Genomic DNA, 17619 nt, shown 5'->3' on the forward strand with positions numbered 1-17619 from the left:
TCAACCATATTAAATGGGTCATGGTAAGAAGCGATCCACGGGTCCGAAATCGCGCAAAAGGTTTCAAATTAAAAGTCCTCCGTTTACTTGAACAAGATCACAAATCGTAGTATATTTTTCCTGTTTCAAGATGCGTTCTGTTTCTCTGATCCTACCCGCTCCCTTTCATGCCATTTTAGGAGGCATTGAGGCGTGTTGTTGAGTTCTAGTGGTTTTTTGTAGTCTAAATAGTTACTCTGCCAAGGTGGGTAAATGAAATAAAATAGGCAATCAGTACATGTACAAAAACGTAATTAAAGTTATGTTAATAAGGGGACATCGAAATGGGTATCAAACAACAATGTTAAATATTAATCAGTTGAAAAGGAATTAATGATTGAAAGGTCAGTATTCTTCATTAAATAATTCCTGGAATAATAGTTTAATTTCCCTTCCACTAGATGGCACTGTCCCCCATGCTGCTCCCAGTCAGGGGTCTGAGGATTCAGAAACTCAGAATTCAGAAGCTGTATAGGGCTGTGAGAGAGAGAGAGAGAGAGAGAGAGACAGAGAGAGAGAGAGAGGGAGAGAGAGAGGGGGGGGGTCCGGGACAAGGTAGCACGCCCATTGAATCAGGTCAGGGGTCCACAGCTGCAGAACTGGATCAGCATCACAACCAGGTGGACTGGGGACAGGGACAGCCAGGAGTCGTCAGGCGAGGCATGGTCCTACGGCTCAGGTCCTCTGGGAGGGGAGACAGAGTGGAATTAGAGAGAGCATGCCTAAAATCACACAGTACACTAGATAAGACAGACTGACCGTAACCTCCTGACACATAGGCTATTGCAGCATAGGGGCTGTCGGGGGACACTGTGCCCCGTCCAAGGTTACTCTTGGAACGGGCCAATTTGAAAATGTTATCTTCAAAGCATGATTAAATCCTGTTCTGTTACGAATTGACAACAGTTAAACTTCCAGCAACAGTGTTGGTATTGTGTGGTTATTGTTTTGTTTTTTTACAGGGGACTACATCAACAAACATCATCGTTATATACTGAACAAAAATATAAATGCAACATGCAACAATTTCATTGATTTTACTGAGTAACAGTTCATATGAGGAAATCAGTCAATTGAAATAAATTAATTAGGCCCAAATCTATGGATTTCACATGACTGGGAATACAGATATGCATCTGTTGGTCACAGATACCTTAAAGAAAAATGGGCCTCAGGATCTCATTATGGTATTTTTGTGCATTCAAATTGCCATCAATAAAATGCTATTGTTTTCATTGTCTGTAGCTTATGCCTGCCCATACCATAACCCCACCGCCACCATGGGGCATTCTGTTCACAACATTGACATCAGCAAACCACTCGCCCACTTGACACCATAAACGTTGTCTGCGGTTGTGAGGCCGGTTGGACATACTGCCAAATTCTCTAAAACGATGTTGTGCATTCAAGCACGTTGTGTTTATGGTAGAGAAATTAACATTACATTCTCTGGCAACAGCTCTGGTGGACATTCCTGCAGTCAGCATGTCAATTGCACGCTCCCTCAAAACTTGAGACATCTATGGCATTGTATTGTGTGACAGAACTGCACATTTTAGAGTGGCCTTTTATTGTCCCCAGCACAAGGTGCACCTGTGTAATGATCATGCTGTTTAATCAGATTCTTGATATGCCACACTTGTCAGGTGGATGGATTATCTTGGCAAAGGAGAAATGCTGACTAACAGGGATGTAAACAAATTTGTGCACAACATTTTAGTAAAATAAGCTTTTTGTGGGTATGGAACATTTCTGGGATCTTTTATTTCAGCTCATGAAACATGGGACCAACACTTTACATGTTGCATTTATATTTTTGTTCAGTGTAGTTAAAATACAGTAACTAGATATTTGTTAACTGATTTCAAAAATATATTGTTATTTTTTTCAATAAATGTATATTTAAGTAACATTAAACTATATGTTTTATGATTTTAATTCAGTTAAATTATTTCAGGGGGACTTTTATTTTGAAAAGTAGCCGTATGATCACGTGACCTTAATGTCGCTAGTTTCACAATGCTGTGGAGACGGTAGTAGAACAGAGTTGAGTTTGTTGAAGGAGGAAGGCAGTCTAGAAGGGGAAACTGCAGTAAAAAACATAACAAGTGTGAGGAATTCAGGGGTTTCCAACATGGCATCATGCGATACCCTGTACATCGAAACGGACGGCTCAGAGATGCCAGCTGAGATAGTGGAACTCCATGAAATCGAAGTGGAGACCATCGAGACAACAGTTGTTGGAGAGGACGACGATGAACAGCCCATGATCGCTTTACAGCCCCTTGACTCAGATGATCCACACTCAATGCATCACCATCATCAGGAGGTAATATTGGTGCAAACACGAGAAGAGGTGGTTGGTGAAGATGATTCGGACATGCACGGGGACGATGATTACGAGGACCAAATTCTTATACCTGTCCCAGTCCCTGCCGCTGAAGAGGAATATATCGAACAGACTCTGGTGACTGTCGCCGGGAAGAGCTCGGGGCGGATGAAGAAGGGGGGAAGCGTAAAGAGAAATAAAAAGAGTTACTTGGGTGCACCGGAGGCCAGTAGTAGAAAATGGGAACAGAAACAAGTCCAGATAAAGACTTTGGAAGGAGAGTTTTCGGTGACCATGTGGGCATCGGGTAAGTTTAACGTTAGAGCTCTATCGAAAGTGTGTTCTTGCAAATTTGCCAGCTGCATTGTTCTTGCGGTGTGTGCCCTGTAACTCGGCCTCGTACGGGCGTTGTCCTCTGGCTAATTTTAGCAGAATTCTTAACTGTTTTCCAAGTCCGAAATGCATGCCGTGTATTTGAAATGTTTTTGTTTTTATGGGAAGCCATGTTTTATGTGTTGATGGGCGCCGCCATGTTCCCCTGGAACAGTATGGCGGACCGAAAAAATGGCGTTGATTTGGCCGGGGAAAGATGGCGGCGGGTGGGAGCGAGCGCGCTGCTGCAGGAGTAGGCCGCTGTGGCGCAGTTCAGCACAGGGGCCTCGGCTCGAAACTCTCGAGAAGAACGGGGGAGGCTAGATGTCACAAGACTGGATGTGCTACTGCTAGCGACCGTTCTAACCGCGGCGAAGAGTCGACAAGAATGGAATCTCAGTCGTTTGATATTTTAGTCATTACATTTTTTTCTCAATTGTGCAGTCTGCCTTGTTGGCTTTTTGAGACTCTGACCTGAGAATATTTATTTGAATTGTTTGGCTTTCGTCAGTTAGCTAGCTAGCTAACCTTAATCCTAGTAACAAACTGAGTTTACAGACTTGAAACGTCAGCCAGCCAGTTAACGTTAGCTAACTAGCTACCTTGATTTGAGTTTCTCAAAATCCCGACGTTAGTCTGTCTGAATTGTTGCAAGTATAGCTATGGCTATTCACTAAGTCGTACCATTAAAAACTAGGGCCATTCAAATGGAACTAAAATGTGCATTCACTTTCTGTTCAACTGTGCAGACCAAATACTGCTTTCAACTGTAAAATGTGAGATTGTGTATATTTTACACAATTATGCTCCCCAGTTTTCATGCCATACATTTTCCTGGTGGTTAGAATAGTGATATTCTTTGTTGATTTGGTATTTCAATTGACCATTTGGGTCAGACATCAAATGCAAATCATATCCCTGTGCACCTGTTTTAACTCTGCTCCTTTGCTCTCTCAGATGACAAGAAGGAAATTGACCATGACACTATGGTGGAGGAGCATGTCATCGGGGAGAATTCCCCTCCCGATTACTCAGAGTACATGACAGGGAAGAAGCTCCCGCCCGGAGGCATCCCAGGGATCGACCTGTCAGACCCCAAACAGCTGGCAGAATTTGCGAGGTGAGTTAGAGACACAAGGCCATGTTCATTAGGCACCTAACGGAGGGAAACTGGGAGGGACTAGTCCATTAAGAAACCCTTGTTTTCGTTTTCCGTTGCAAAACATTTCCCGTTGCATGACCTAATAAATAAAACCATATGTAGGCTTATGTACTGTTACAACGTTCCCCTCTTGAACTCTCCCAAAGTGTAGTGAATAGAAGATCTTTGACCTATCATGTCTTTTGCAGGATGAAGCCACGGAAAATAAAGGAGGACGACTCTCCCAGGACGATAGCTTGCCCCCACAAAGTAAGTGTGCTCTACTAGTCTAAGGGCTAGATTCTATCAGATCCGCATTAGCTGCAATCCGCGTAGCGGTTGTTTTGGCGGAAGTGAAACCGCGTTAGCGCTGTCAACCCCCCCATATCTAAATGTACATGAAAACATGCATAAAAGCCTATCATTATTTCTATCATCAATAGAGCATAGACTTTCTATTGCCGTATTGAACTTCTAACATGGATAATAGGAAGGGAGTGGCTTTTGACACGAGCAACCGCTCACCGATTTGTCAGCTCATACCGCAGTTACACCGTCAGAACATCGCTATGCAGATGTCGGCCAACGCAGGTTAACGCTCGATCTGATTGAATGGAGTCCTAACTGGTATTAGAGAATGGTAACACAGGCACTAGAGCAGTGTTTGGGTAAATAATGGTATTCACCTAGCCGGTATGCTCTGTGATTGCCCTATAAAATCTGCATTGTGGATGGAATCCAGACATTAAAACTGAATTTATTGAACTTAGTAGGAAATGCATTAATTTGCCACAGTGAATCATCAGGCATGAACAAAATGCATCAGTTATTCGTATTTTCATGCAACTTTCTGAAACGGCAGAGGAATGCCACTGTGTGTGTGGTGCGTGTGCGTATGTCTACACTTTGTGTAGCCGTTAGAGATGATGCTAATGATAACTTCTGGTAGAGATGGAAAGGCTTTCCCAAAAACCTTCTCAGTTAACATTTAACTAAAAAGTAGCCTATGATTATTTGTATCTGTCCAGTGGCCATTTGTTTAGCAAACTCTGCGATCACATGAGCGCTACAGCAACACTGCTTAACCAAACAACAGTTGCTTCCTGGTGAGCACTTGCATTAAAGGGTAATGACACCCAAAAATATATATTTCTAAAAAACATTGTGTGTATGTATATATACACATATGTGTATATATACATATGTGTAATATATGTGTATGTGTGTATATATATGTGTGTGTGTGTGTGTGTATATATATATATATATATATATATATATCTCATAATAATCTATTCAAAAAGTTTGCTTTTGAAAGTGAAAACTGAAACCTGGAGAATCTTATTTATTTTTATAAACCAAATCAGGCCAAAAAGAAAACAGATTTTATAGGGCCCTATCTATAGCTTATTTGTGGTCTGATGTGGACCTTTTGGTTTTGTCATTTCTGAAGTTCGCAGTGATTAATTGCTACCTTTGCCTCTGCAGGGGTGCACTAAAATGTTCAGGGATAACTCGGCGATGAGGAAGCACTTGCACACCCACGGACCGCGTGTTCACGTCTGCGCCGAATGTGGAAAGGCCTTTGTCGAAAGCTCCAAACTGAAGAGGCATCAACTTGTTCATACCGGAGAGAAGCCTTTCCAGGTATGTTTCCCCCAGCCCCTTCAAAATGGCTTCATATTGAGAGATCTACTTCTTGTCAAACAATTACAGTTTCACAGGGTTGCAATCTCTGCACTTTTAGCGAGCTAGCTGATGTTAGCATCTTAAGTTGGCAAGCTAACATTACCGTATCTTTTCATTTCGCCTGTAAGAATAAGCAGGCCAGTCTGACTGTGCTTCGCTGTCACGCAGCCTCTGAGTGCCACTGCCATAAAGGAAAAACGTCGCACAGTGACAGTCATGCTTGCGCCTTTACATCACTGAAAACCGGCAGTTTCTAGCCCAAACCACTCAAGTTATGCCCCATATTACCGGAGCTACCTTCTCCGCTTTCTACTGCAATACTACTCGGTATCGTGATACTTGGCCTGGTATCACATTATTGGTATTGTGACAACCCCATTTTGAAAATAGGCACATTTTCTTGCAGTTTACAGAAATGTTTTGCTTGTTTCCGCCCTCACCAGTTTGCATCCCTGTGAATACATTTAGTTTGATTCTCAACACTTCTAACTTAACTTATACATGGCATGTATGGCAATGCACCCATAGATGCCCAGATTGTCAACCAGCATTGCAGCCTCATAATTAAATCTACTCTCTCCTTCTCTTTTAAGTGCACATTTGAGGGCTGCGGAAAGAGATTCTCCTTGGACTTTAACTTACGCACGCATGTGCGGATTCACACTGGAGACCGACCCTACGTCTGTCCGTTCGACGGCTGCAACAAGAAGTTTGCCCAATCCACCAACCTCAAGTCTCACATCCTCACTCATGCTAAAGCTAAAAACAATCAGTGACTGTGAACCAACCACCTCGGCGGCAGCGCCTTATGCCCCCTAAGAGCTAGGAAATGTAGAGAGATGAAAACAACGAACTCTAAAGATGATGCTTAACGCCTCCTACCCTGCCACCTTGGCACAATCCCGAAAGAAAAGCATAACGTTTCTTCTTGTGAAGATGTGAAGTTCTTGGACCTGCAACCGAAAAGACAAGTTATTTATACTGCAGTGCCCAAAGAGAAGGAATCGACATTTAAAGTTATGTGCTCCATCAGCATTGCAAAATAATTGCTTTTAAATTTTGTACCCTTTTCTAAGTGTGCATATTGTACACTTTCTCTGGCTTAGTGGTATTATGCATGTTTGTTTTCCCTGAGAATTGAAATCTATGATAGCTCTTCTTGGAGGAGAATTTGCAGTTTATTGTACCTCTCTGCTTTTTTTTTCCCCTATAAAAAGTTTATTTGGGTGGGTAGGGGTATTCTTTACAGATTTTTCATTTTGTATAATTGTAACGTACAGATATATTGGAATCATGTACATAATAGCAATGTGATTTAAGTAGTGTTAACTGATTTAAAACCGTTTTCTTTTTTCCCTGCACTGCCAGAGAGCAAAAACATGTCATATCCATCAAATCCTTTCTGTTTAGTTGAACACACAATACAACCAGAACTGGTGATCAGTTGCATTATTAAAATGTTTTGTACAGGCAGCATTAACTTTAGCTAATATTGACCTCTCCAATAAGCGGCCAATAAAAACATGTCCATAAGCAAGTTTGTTTCAGACAATTCCTACTTTATGTACAGTAGATTGTATACGCCTTAAAGGGGCACCCTGCAGTTGAAACAATAACAGCATTTTCCCCACCCCTGTTTTGGTAAAAAGCTGAAGGATGCGCCTAGAGAAATGTAACCACTCTCATATACAGACTGAGCATTCATTATATAAAAATGATATTTTTAACCATGTTTTTAGGCTATATAGTGGTTGTTTACATTTACTTTGTTTACAAACATTGGAGTAAAACAAGCTTATATTTTGGGTTCTGATGGGTACAACGAGTATACTACTACGGCAGGTAGCCTAGCGGTTAGAGCGTTGGGCCAGCTAACTTGCTTAAGGTCTATCCAATTTGTATCGGTCTAGAGTTACAGATTGCACGATAGAAGTGAAGGTAATTTCCGATTGAGCTGACATGCAGCGTTTACCGTGAATGCAGTCTCCGCCAATGCTGAAATATTGAATTCATTTTTAATTGGGCTTTAGCGCTGAACTTCCGGAATACAGATTGAATAGAGACCTAAATATTCTGAAATAACACCCCAAAAGAATGAAATATGGGCATGGTCTAATAAGCCAACAACCAAAAACAGATATAAAAGTAGCTTTCTTAATTGAACCTGAAAATCTGTACCGGTAGTTATTTTTGGTTGTTTATCAAAGTTAGCTGGCTAGCTCATTCATCCTGCTTTGTAGTATACCCCTGAGCCCAATACGATGTACAGTGCATTCGGAAAGTATTCGGAACCCTTGACTTTAAACATTTTGTTACGTTACAGCCTTATTCTAAAATGGATTAAATAGTTTTCCCCACTCATCACACTATCCCATAATGACAAAGAAAAAACTGTTTTCTAGGATCATATTTACATAAGTATTCAGACCCTTTACTCAGTACTTTGTTGAAGCACCTTTGGCAGTGATTACAGCCTCGAGTCTTCTTGGGTATGACGCTACAAGCTTGGCACACCTGTATTTGGGGAGTTTCTCCAATTCTCTGCAGATCCTCTCAAGGTCTGTCAGGTTGAATGGGGAGCGTCACTGCACAGCTATTTTAAGGTCTCTCCAGAGATGTTTGATCGGGTTCAAGTCCGGGCTCTGGCTGGGCCACTCAAGGACATTCAGAGACTTGTCCCGAAGCCTTGTGTTGTCTTGGCTGTGTGCTTAGGGTCTTTGTCCTGTTGGAAGGTGAACCTTCACCCCAGTCTGAGGTCCTGATCGCTCTGGAGCAGGTTTTCATCAAGGATCTCTGTACTTTGCTCCGTTCATCTTTCCCTCGATCCTGACTAGTCTCCCAGTCCTTGACGCTGAAAAACATCCACACAGCATAATGCTGCCACCACCCTGCTTCACCGTAAGGATGGTGCCAGGTTTCTTACAGACGTGACGCTTGGCATTCAGGCCAAAGAGTTCAATCTTGGTTTCATCAGACCAGATAATCTTGTTTCTCATGGTCAGAATCCTTTAGGTGCCTTTTGGCAAACTCCAAGCGGTCTGTCATGTGCCTTTTACTGAGGAGTGGCTTCTGTCTGGCCACTCTACCACAAAAGCCTTCTGGAAGGTTCTCCCATCTCCAAAGAGGAACTCTGTCACAGTGACCATTGGGTTCTTGGTCACTTCCTGACCAAGGCCCTTCTCCCCCGATTGCTCAGTTTGGCCGGGCAGCCAGCTCTAGGAAGAGTCTTGGTGGTATCAAACTTCTTCCATTTAAGAATGATGGAGGCCACTGTGTTCTTGGGGACCTTCAATACTGCAGACATTTTTTGGTACCCTTCTCCAGATCTGTGCCTGGACACAATCCTGTCTCGGAGCTCTACGGACAATTCCTTCGACCTCATGGCTTGGTTTTTGCTCTGACATGCACTGTCGACTGTGGGACTTTTTATATAGACAGGTGTGTGCCTTTCCAAATCATGTCCAATCAATTGAATTTACCTCAGGTGGACTCCAATCAAGTTGTAGAAATATCTCAAGGATGATCAATGGAAACACGATGCACCTATGCTCAATTTCGAGTGTCATAGAAAAGGGCCTGAATACTTATGTACATAAGGTATCCGTTTTTTGTTTTTATTATATTTGAAAACAATTCTAAACCCGTTTTTGCTTTGTCATTATGGGGTATTGTGTGTAGATTTGAGGATTAAGGCTGTAACAAAATGTGGGAAAAGGGAAGGGGTTTGAATTCTTTCCGAATGCACTGTATGTGGTTTGAGGAGTTAGCAATGTAACTTTGGATAACCGGTACCACGAAAGTGGCTGATCTTTTAGCCAGGTACGTTTCTATGGCAATGAATCCTTAAGAACTAACCTGCTCTGGGGCAGGCTAACTAACTCCATTATCTTGAATGAAGTGTCTGAGCCGGAAGTTGAGGACCAATTAAATCAGATTCCCTCCCTCTCGCAAAGATTTGAGGAAGATTAAATTTCATTAATCAAATATTTTATATATATATATATATATATAATTTTAAAATACCTATCACATTTAATAATGACAGAATGGGGGGAAGGTGCTTGTGCATTGATAAGCACACGGCAGCTAGCCTAGCTGTTAAGAGCGTTGGGCCAGTAACCAAAAGGTTGTTGGTTCGAATTGCAGAGCAGGCAAGGTGAAAAGATATGCCGTTCTGCCCATGAGCAAGGCAGTTAACCCCCACCAACAACTGCTCCCTGGGCACCGATGACATCGATTAACTCCTCGATCACACCAACTGCGAAATCCAGTCCCCTGTAGCTCAGTTGGTAGAGCATGGCACTTGCAACGCCAGAGTTGTGGGTTTGTTTCCCACGGGGGGCCAGTATGAAAATGTATGCATTCACCAACTGTAAGTCGCTCTGGATAAGAGCGTCTGCGAAATGACTAAAATGTAATGTAAATGAATGCTGCGTTTGACTTGCAGCATTGCATTGCAGAGGCAGTTGCAGTGCGTTCTGTGTGGTGCATTCGTTGAATTTAACAAGCTGTATGCGTAGACGGCAGAAGGTGAATGTTTAACGTTTGTTGCACACAAATCCAGATGATGCCGCGTACCATTTTGCGTAAAAACACTGTCGGTGTGATCAAGGCGTAAGGTAGCCCACCGCACCTCTGATTCAGAGTCGTTGGGTTAAATACGGAAGACACTGTCGTGACGTGACTTTAATAGATGTGATGACTGTTATTTATCGAATCGACTAACTATGTTTTATATTGTTACCCAATGAAATTAATCATGTAACAATTAACTCATTAGGGATTTGGGGCACCACGGAATAAGTTGTTTAACGAGTTACCATCTCCTGAATTAAACTTAGAAGATATATGTTATATCGATAACAGTCACTTATTAAATCATTACCTCATATCAGTCTCATTCTGAACGTCGCATAATCCTTGAATCTGCAAGAACCCTAACCTTATGAGTCGGCAATACACAAATTGGCGTAATTATTTATTTACTAGCTAACTCAATAACACAGAATACATACATATTTAATAAATGAGAAAAGTCCCTAGCGGACTAACAGCATGACTGCTTGGTTATCAAAACGTGGAGGGGTCAATAGAAGGGGGGAGAGCGGGACAGAGAATCAAACTTATCGTACATACATTTGGAAACTACGCTCACAGTAATCAGAATACTTAGCACCCTAACCACCGCCCGTTTTGGTAAGAAATAAAATGTAAACTCAGCAAAAAAAGTATTTCAAAGATAATTTGTAAAAATCCAAATAACTTCACAGATCTTCACTGTAAAGGGTTTAAACACTGTTTCCCATGCTTGTTCAATGAACCATAAACGATTAATGAACATGCACCTGTGGAACGGTCGTTAAGACACTAACAGCTTACAGACGGTAGGCAATTAAGGTCACAGTTATGAAAACTTAGGACACTAAAGAGGCCTTTCTACTGACTGAAAAACACCAAAAGAAAGATGCCCAGGGTCCCTGCTCATCTGCGTGAACGTGCCTTAGGCATGCTGCAAGGAGGAATGAGGACTGCAGATGTGGCCAGGGCAATAAATTGCAATATCCATACTGTGAGACGCCTAAGACAGCGCTACAGGACGGACAGCTGATCATCCTCGCAGTGGCAGACCACGTGTAACAACACCTGTACAGGATCGGTACATCCGAACATCACAACTGCAGGACAGGTACTAGGATGGCAACAACAACTGCCCGAGTTACACCAGCAATGCACAATCCCTCCATCAGTGCTCAGACTGTCCACAATAGGCTAAGAGAGGCTGGACTGAGGGCTTGTAGGCCTGTTGTAAGGCAGGTCCTCACCAGGATTGATTTTGAGGTGGAGGGTCTGTCATGGTCTGGGGCGGTGTGTCTCGGCATCATCGGACTGAGCTTGTTGTCATTGTAGGCAATCTCAACACTGTGCATTACAGGGAAGACATCCTCCTCCCTCATGTGGTACCCTTCCTGCAGGCTCATCCTGACATGACCCTCCAGCATGACAATGCCACCAGCCATACAGTTCGTTCTGTACGTGATTTCCTGCAAGACAGGAATGTCTGTGTTCTGCCATGGCCAGCGAAGAGCCCGGATCTCAATCCCATTGAGCATGTCTGGGACCTGTTGGATCGGAGGGTGAGGGCTAGGGCCATTCCCCCCAGAAATGTCCGGGAACTTGCAGGTGCCTTGGTGGAAGAGTGGGGTAACATCTCACAGAAAGAACTGGCAAATCTGGTGCAGTCCATGAGGAAGAGATGCACTGCAGTACTTAATGCAGCTGGTGGCCACACCAGATACTGACTGTTACTTTTGATTTTGATCCCCCCTTTGTTCTCTGTAGTTGGTCCTCTGTAGCTCAGCTGGTAGAGCACGGCGCTTGTAACGCCAAGGTAGTGGGTTCGATCCCCGGGACCACCCATACACAAGAAATGTATGCACGCATGACTGTAAGTCGCTTTGGATAAAAGCGTCTGCTAAATGGCATATTATTATTATTATTATTATTATTATTATTATTCAATTTCTGTTAATCACGTCTGTGGAACTTGTTCAGTTTATGTCTCAGTTGTTGAATCTTGTTATGTTCATACAAATATTTACATATGTTAAGTTTGCTGAAAATAAACGCAGTTGACAGTGAGAGGACGTTTCTTTTTTTGCAGAGTTTATTTACGTGTAGAATGTCTTCTCCGTCGTCTCTCTGTTGAAACCAATCACTCCTTCTATGGGGAAGGAGTCGATGGGTGTGAGGCTTTGATTGTCCACCAGAGGTCACAATGTCCTTTGTAGAGCTTCTCTGGTAGTAAAGTGTTTGTTAGAAGAGATACTTCAGATGTACCAATGATTGTCTGAGATGGTATTGTCCTTCCCAATTCGTGTCTTTGTGAAAGCTCTAAACTACTTTAATAATAATAATAATAATATGCCATTTAGCAGACGCTTTTATCCAAAACGACTTACAGTCATGCGTGCATACATGCCAGCTGCAGACTGTTAATGCTACGGTCTAATGAGTTTCTTCTTGTGTAGAGATTGAGAGTTTCAGAGTTTCTCACCATTTCAAACGTGTGGTTTAACGTCTCACGTTTCCTGGTCTTAGAGTGTCAACCATTTGTAATGTTCAGCTCCCGCTGCACGTCGGCTGGTCTGTAGACCATATATCATATCTTTTATACAACATTTAGATGTAAACTTGACAAATAGAAAGCGTAGCCTTTCCGAGTTAGTCATTTCGTTATACCATCCTTAATGACCATTCCTTTGGTGGATACTGAAAGGCAGAGAGGGAAAGTTCTCTCTAAATGTACGACCCAGTGTTAAGGTGTCGAGACCGGCACAGCCCCCCTTCCCGTCTTCTGTGGGAGAAGGGGGGTCTGGCTATCTTCAAACATTTGCCTAGCTGATTGGTCCTTTGATCCACTGTCAGGAGAGTCATGACAGTCCCCCTCTGGTGGGTTCAACCTTGGAAGGATTCTGCAAGTTGCAACCCACCACAAAAATGACCACGGGATGGCCTGGTTGTGGATCATCGTTGCGGCCCCCCTCTGGTGGTTTAACCTGGTAGGATTTCTGCAAACTGCAGACCACCACAAGAATGGGCAGGAAATGTCCGGGTTGGTGTTCGCCGTTCCGGACCCGTCGTCCAGGCTGGTAGATCTGGGCAGTAACTTAGGCAGACGTTAACAACGCACAACACTCATGAAATACATCATTACATTTCTTCCCCAAATGAGCAGCGTTTTAGCATTAACTGGTGGTGTTATGGGGAACCTGTTTGTGGCACTATCACTTCCTAAGTCAAATCAAATGAAAGTAAAAAATTAACAGAAACAAAAGATATACAAAATATAGTTACCACACCTTAATCATCTAATTGGACTGTATTCTATATAAGTCCACGGTCTTGGCTAAATTACGCTATCATGGCATTCTCTAATGTCATATCTAGGGTGTTCCTACTTAGAGGTGTAATGCTTAGGGCACTATCCTAAGTTGATAGCTACATGATACATCTACAGCTGTAAGGCACTAGCTTCGGACAGTCTACAGGGACGACCTATGGACTTCTGGGGAGAAACTGGTGAGTACGGTAGCTGTAGAATCAAAAGGCCTCAGGGTACATTTTCAACTTTACCAAGGCTGTTATTTTGCTCAGACCCTTAAGTGATCCTAGCATAAATTAAATGTTCCGTTGTACATGTGCGTTTATGCTTACACAAGCGCACATGCCAAGGGAAAGAAAATCAAGTATCCGTGTCGGCTGCAACCTGTTCAGAATGAGTCTGACGTCATCAGATAATTTCCATGTCAATGACCGTGTGCCAGTAAGAATCGGTGCCAACCTCAAGCTATATACCAAGTGGACCTGTAGTGGTTTTACTACAAGTCAATGTGTCTTACACCATTATAGTGGCGATAGGTATGAAGGAGTCTATTTCATAGCTATGTTATCCACGGAGGAGTTAACCTCACGACGGCAGTACTCTATAAGCACGGAACAAGTCGTACGCGGTGTGATCATGGTTCTTGACTTCTAATAACTTTCCTCCTGAATGGAGGGTTCTATTTATTAGTGGCATGTGTGTTAACCATCAGAAGAGTGTTTTGGGAGATTCCCTTCCACGTGTTGCAATCTGAGTGACTACTAACTCCTCTGTCGCTGTTGTCAAGGGCAATTCAAATTGTTAGGTCTCTAACCTTCTTAGTGTGGCTGGCATTGGTACTGGTACTCAAGGGGACCAGCTATCCTACCGAGTTATTCTGAAGTGTTATCCTACCGGAACACATGATTAGAGCATGTCACTAGTTGCATCGTAGTTGAAACTACACATGGCAAGGAATTATTGGTGTTGCCATTTGTTTTGGAGGTTCACGACCAGTGTGGTACACCTCAGTTATATCTCAGATGTGCTCTAAGGTTATCCCCGTCGAGGGGCCTGTCCGCTCCTCTCTGTTCTCATGGGGAAGTTTACAACTAGATTTGTTTCCTGAAAAACGTATTTTTCCCAAGGGGTTCTTTCGATAGATACCCCTATTGGATTACTGTGTTGCAGCTAGCGTTCGGAGAAGACAGTGTGGTCAGTGAAGACGGCACGGTTACCAGTGACCATACTTGGATGGTTTTCCAATCCATTAGTGGGATCAAACGATCCATCAAGTCTGCTCCGAGTAGCAGGTGTTCAGTTTCGAGGCTGGTAACATACACAGGGTGAACAAGCGATACGTCTTGGAAGTGTAGTTTCAGCGTGAGTCTGAGTTGAGGTAGTCTGAGTGAAACCTCTAAATGTAGTGTCGCATCGTTCCGATTTTGAGATCATTAAACAACGTTTGAGAGATTAGCGATATTGTCGCGCCCTAATCAATTAGCGCATCACAGGTATGGGCTTTTTGAGTTGCGTTTTATGGTCATATTCCCCACAAAGTGGAGTAGTTGTTCTCAACGACGTGATGTGTCATTTGTGTTCATGGTGAAGACAGGTCGACTTATCGGGGTTTGAGTGGAATTGGCTATTGCAATGTTTTTTTACCTTTTGCTTCGCAACATTAGTATCAGAGTCAATAGTCAAAGCCTTTGGGCTTGTTTCTTGATCGAGCGGGCCCTGGATAGGGTCTCGAGTGAGAGCGGGAGTAATTTGATTGTTTACATCCTCGCAAATGGTGTTAATTTTGGCTGACCTGTTGTCCGGCAAATCCACACCTAGTCATGTTGACTTATCTTTTTCAATTTTCTCACTATTTTGTATATCTTTTGTTAATGCTTTTATTCATTTCTGTTTCATTTTCTTTGACACTTAGGAAGTGATAGAGCCATAAACAAGTTCCCCATACAACAATCAGATAGTGCCACAGCGCCACTCATTTGGGGAAGAAATGTAATGATGTATTTTGTGAGTGTTGTGCGTTAACAACTGCCTAAGTTACTGCCTGGACAACCGGACGACAGGACCGCAACGGCAATCCCCAACCAGGACATCCCCTGGCCATTCTTGTGGTGGTATGCAGCTTGCAGAAATCCTACCAGAGTAAACCACCAGAAGGGGACCGCAACGATGATCCACAACCAGGACATCCCGTGGTCATTTTTATGGTGGGTTGCAACTTGCAGAATCTTTCTAAGCTTGAACCCACCAGAGGGGCACTGTCATGACACTCTCCTTGGTGAGGATCAAAGGTGCCAGATCAGCTTGGCAAATGGCTGACCTTCAATTTTGGCACAAATTAAAATGTGGCACTGACTCACCCATGGTTGGATGTTTCAGCATTGCTTCAATTAAGAGTATGGCGTTTGACTAGCCACATGCAAGCCTTTTTATTTTTTACCCCACATTTCATGATGTCCAATTGGTAGTTACAGTCTTGTCCCATCGCTGCAACTCCCGTACGGACTCGGGAGAGGCGAAGGTCGAGAGCCATGCATCCTCCGAAACACGACCCTGCCAAGCTGCACTGCTTCTTGACACACTGCTCTCTTAACCCGGAAGCCAGCCGCACCAACGTGTCGGAGGAAACACCTTACACCTGGCGACCGAAGTCAGCGTGCATGCGCCTGGCCCGCCACAAGGAGTCGCTAGAGCGCGATGGGACAAGGACATCCGGGCCGGTCAAACCCTCCCCTAACCCGGACGACACTGGGCAAATTGTGCACCGCCTCATAGGTCTCCCGGTCGCGGCCGGCTGGGACACAGCCTGGGATCAAACCCCGGTCTGTAGTGACGCCTCCAGCACTGCGATGCAGTGCCTTAGACCGCTGCGCCACTCGGGAGGCCCATGCAGTTACAAGCCTGCTAGAGTTAGCTGCAGGCAGACGAGCAATATCTACCATTGTATCAACTCAACTCGCCGTGTTTGGAGGAGGAGGAATGCTGCCTATGACCCCAAGAACACCATCTGCACCGTCAAACATAGAGGTGGAAACATTATGCCTTGGGGTGTTTTTCTGCTAAGGGGACAGGACAACTTCACCGCATCAATGGGACGATGGACGGGGCCATGTACCGTCAAATCTTGGGTGAGAACCTCCTTCCCTCAGCCAGGTCATTGAAAATGGGTCGTGGATGGGTATTCCAGCATGACAATGACCCGAAACACACGGCCAAGGCAACAAAGGAGTGGCTCAAGAAGAAGCACATTAAGGTCCTGGAGTGGCCTAGCCAGTCTCCAGACCTTAATCCCATAGAGAATCTGTGGAGGGAGCTGAAGGTTCGAGTTGCCAAACGTCAGCCTCGAAACCTTAATGACTTGGAGAAGATCTGCAAAGAGGAGTGGGACAAAATCCCGCCTGAGATGTGTGCAAACCTGGTGGCCAACTACAAGAAACGTCTGACCTCTGTGATTGCCAACAAGGGTTTTGCCACCAAGTACTAAGTCATGTTTTGCAGAGGGGGTCAAATACTTATTTCCCTCATTAAAATGCCAATCAATTTATAACGTTTTTGACATGCGTTTTTCTAGATTTTTTTGTTGTTATTCTGTCTCTCACTGTTCAAATAAACCTACCATTAAAATTATAGACTGATAATTTCTTTGTCAGTGGGCAAACGTACAAAATCAGCAGGGGATCAAATACATTTTTCCCTTTTTCGCCAGCCTATGTCATGTAAAGAGCAGGTGTCCTTAATGTTTTGTACACAGTGTATATTCAAGAATCAATGGATAAATATAATTAATAATGGATGTAGCACCTGCAGCTTGCCCCTTTAAGGTTATGACGGATTTTTTTTTATGTGACATTTCCCATCGGTAAGGACTGTTCCAAATTGGTACCTACATTGAAATTGAATGGTTGATAGGAACATGGTGAACAATGTTAAAATGTATTTATGAAAAAGAAAAGAAAAAAAAATTATGACAGGTCTTTTCAATAAATGGTCAGAATGCCACATTTTCTATTTATTTCCTTTCTCTGCCACACATCTGATTTTGCTCTGCAGTTTGTTGCTGTCAGTGATCTGTGGATATGGATTTTCATCCTGTTCTTGTATCCATTTGTGGTTGGTTGTTATTCAATCTAATTTCAGTTCTCTAGACATACAGAAATGAAATACAATTTC

The 17619-nt window shown here is 43.3% G+C and overlaps 1 protein-coding gene across 1 annotated transcript; it reads left to right on the plus strand.

Moving 5' to 3' along the window:
- The first annotated feature begins 2045 nt into the window (after positions 1-2045).
- Positions 2046-7108, plus strand: LOC121545159 (transcriptional repressor protein YY1). Its single transcript, XM_041855598.2, has 5 exons — positions 2046-2675; positions 3698-3860; positions 4091-4151; positions 5370-5528; positions 6164-7108. Exons 1-5 carry the CDS (start codon positions 2174-2176, stop codon positions 6344-6346), a joined length of 1068 nt encoding a protein of 355 aa, XP_041711532.2. The 5' UTR covers positions 2046-2173; the 3' UTR covers positions 6347-7108.
- Positions 7109-17619: the final 10511 nt, after the last annotated feature.

This window comes from Coregonus clupeaformis, chromosome 29 (genome assembly GCF_020615455.1).
Source record: "Coregonus clupeaformis isolate EN_2021a chromosome 29, ASM2061545v1, whole genome shotgun sequence".
Classification (NCBI taxonomy): domain Eukaryota; kingdom Metazoa; phylum Chordata; class Actinopteri; order Salmoniformes; family Salmonidae; genus Coregonus; species Coregonus clupeaformis.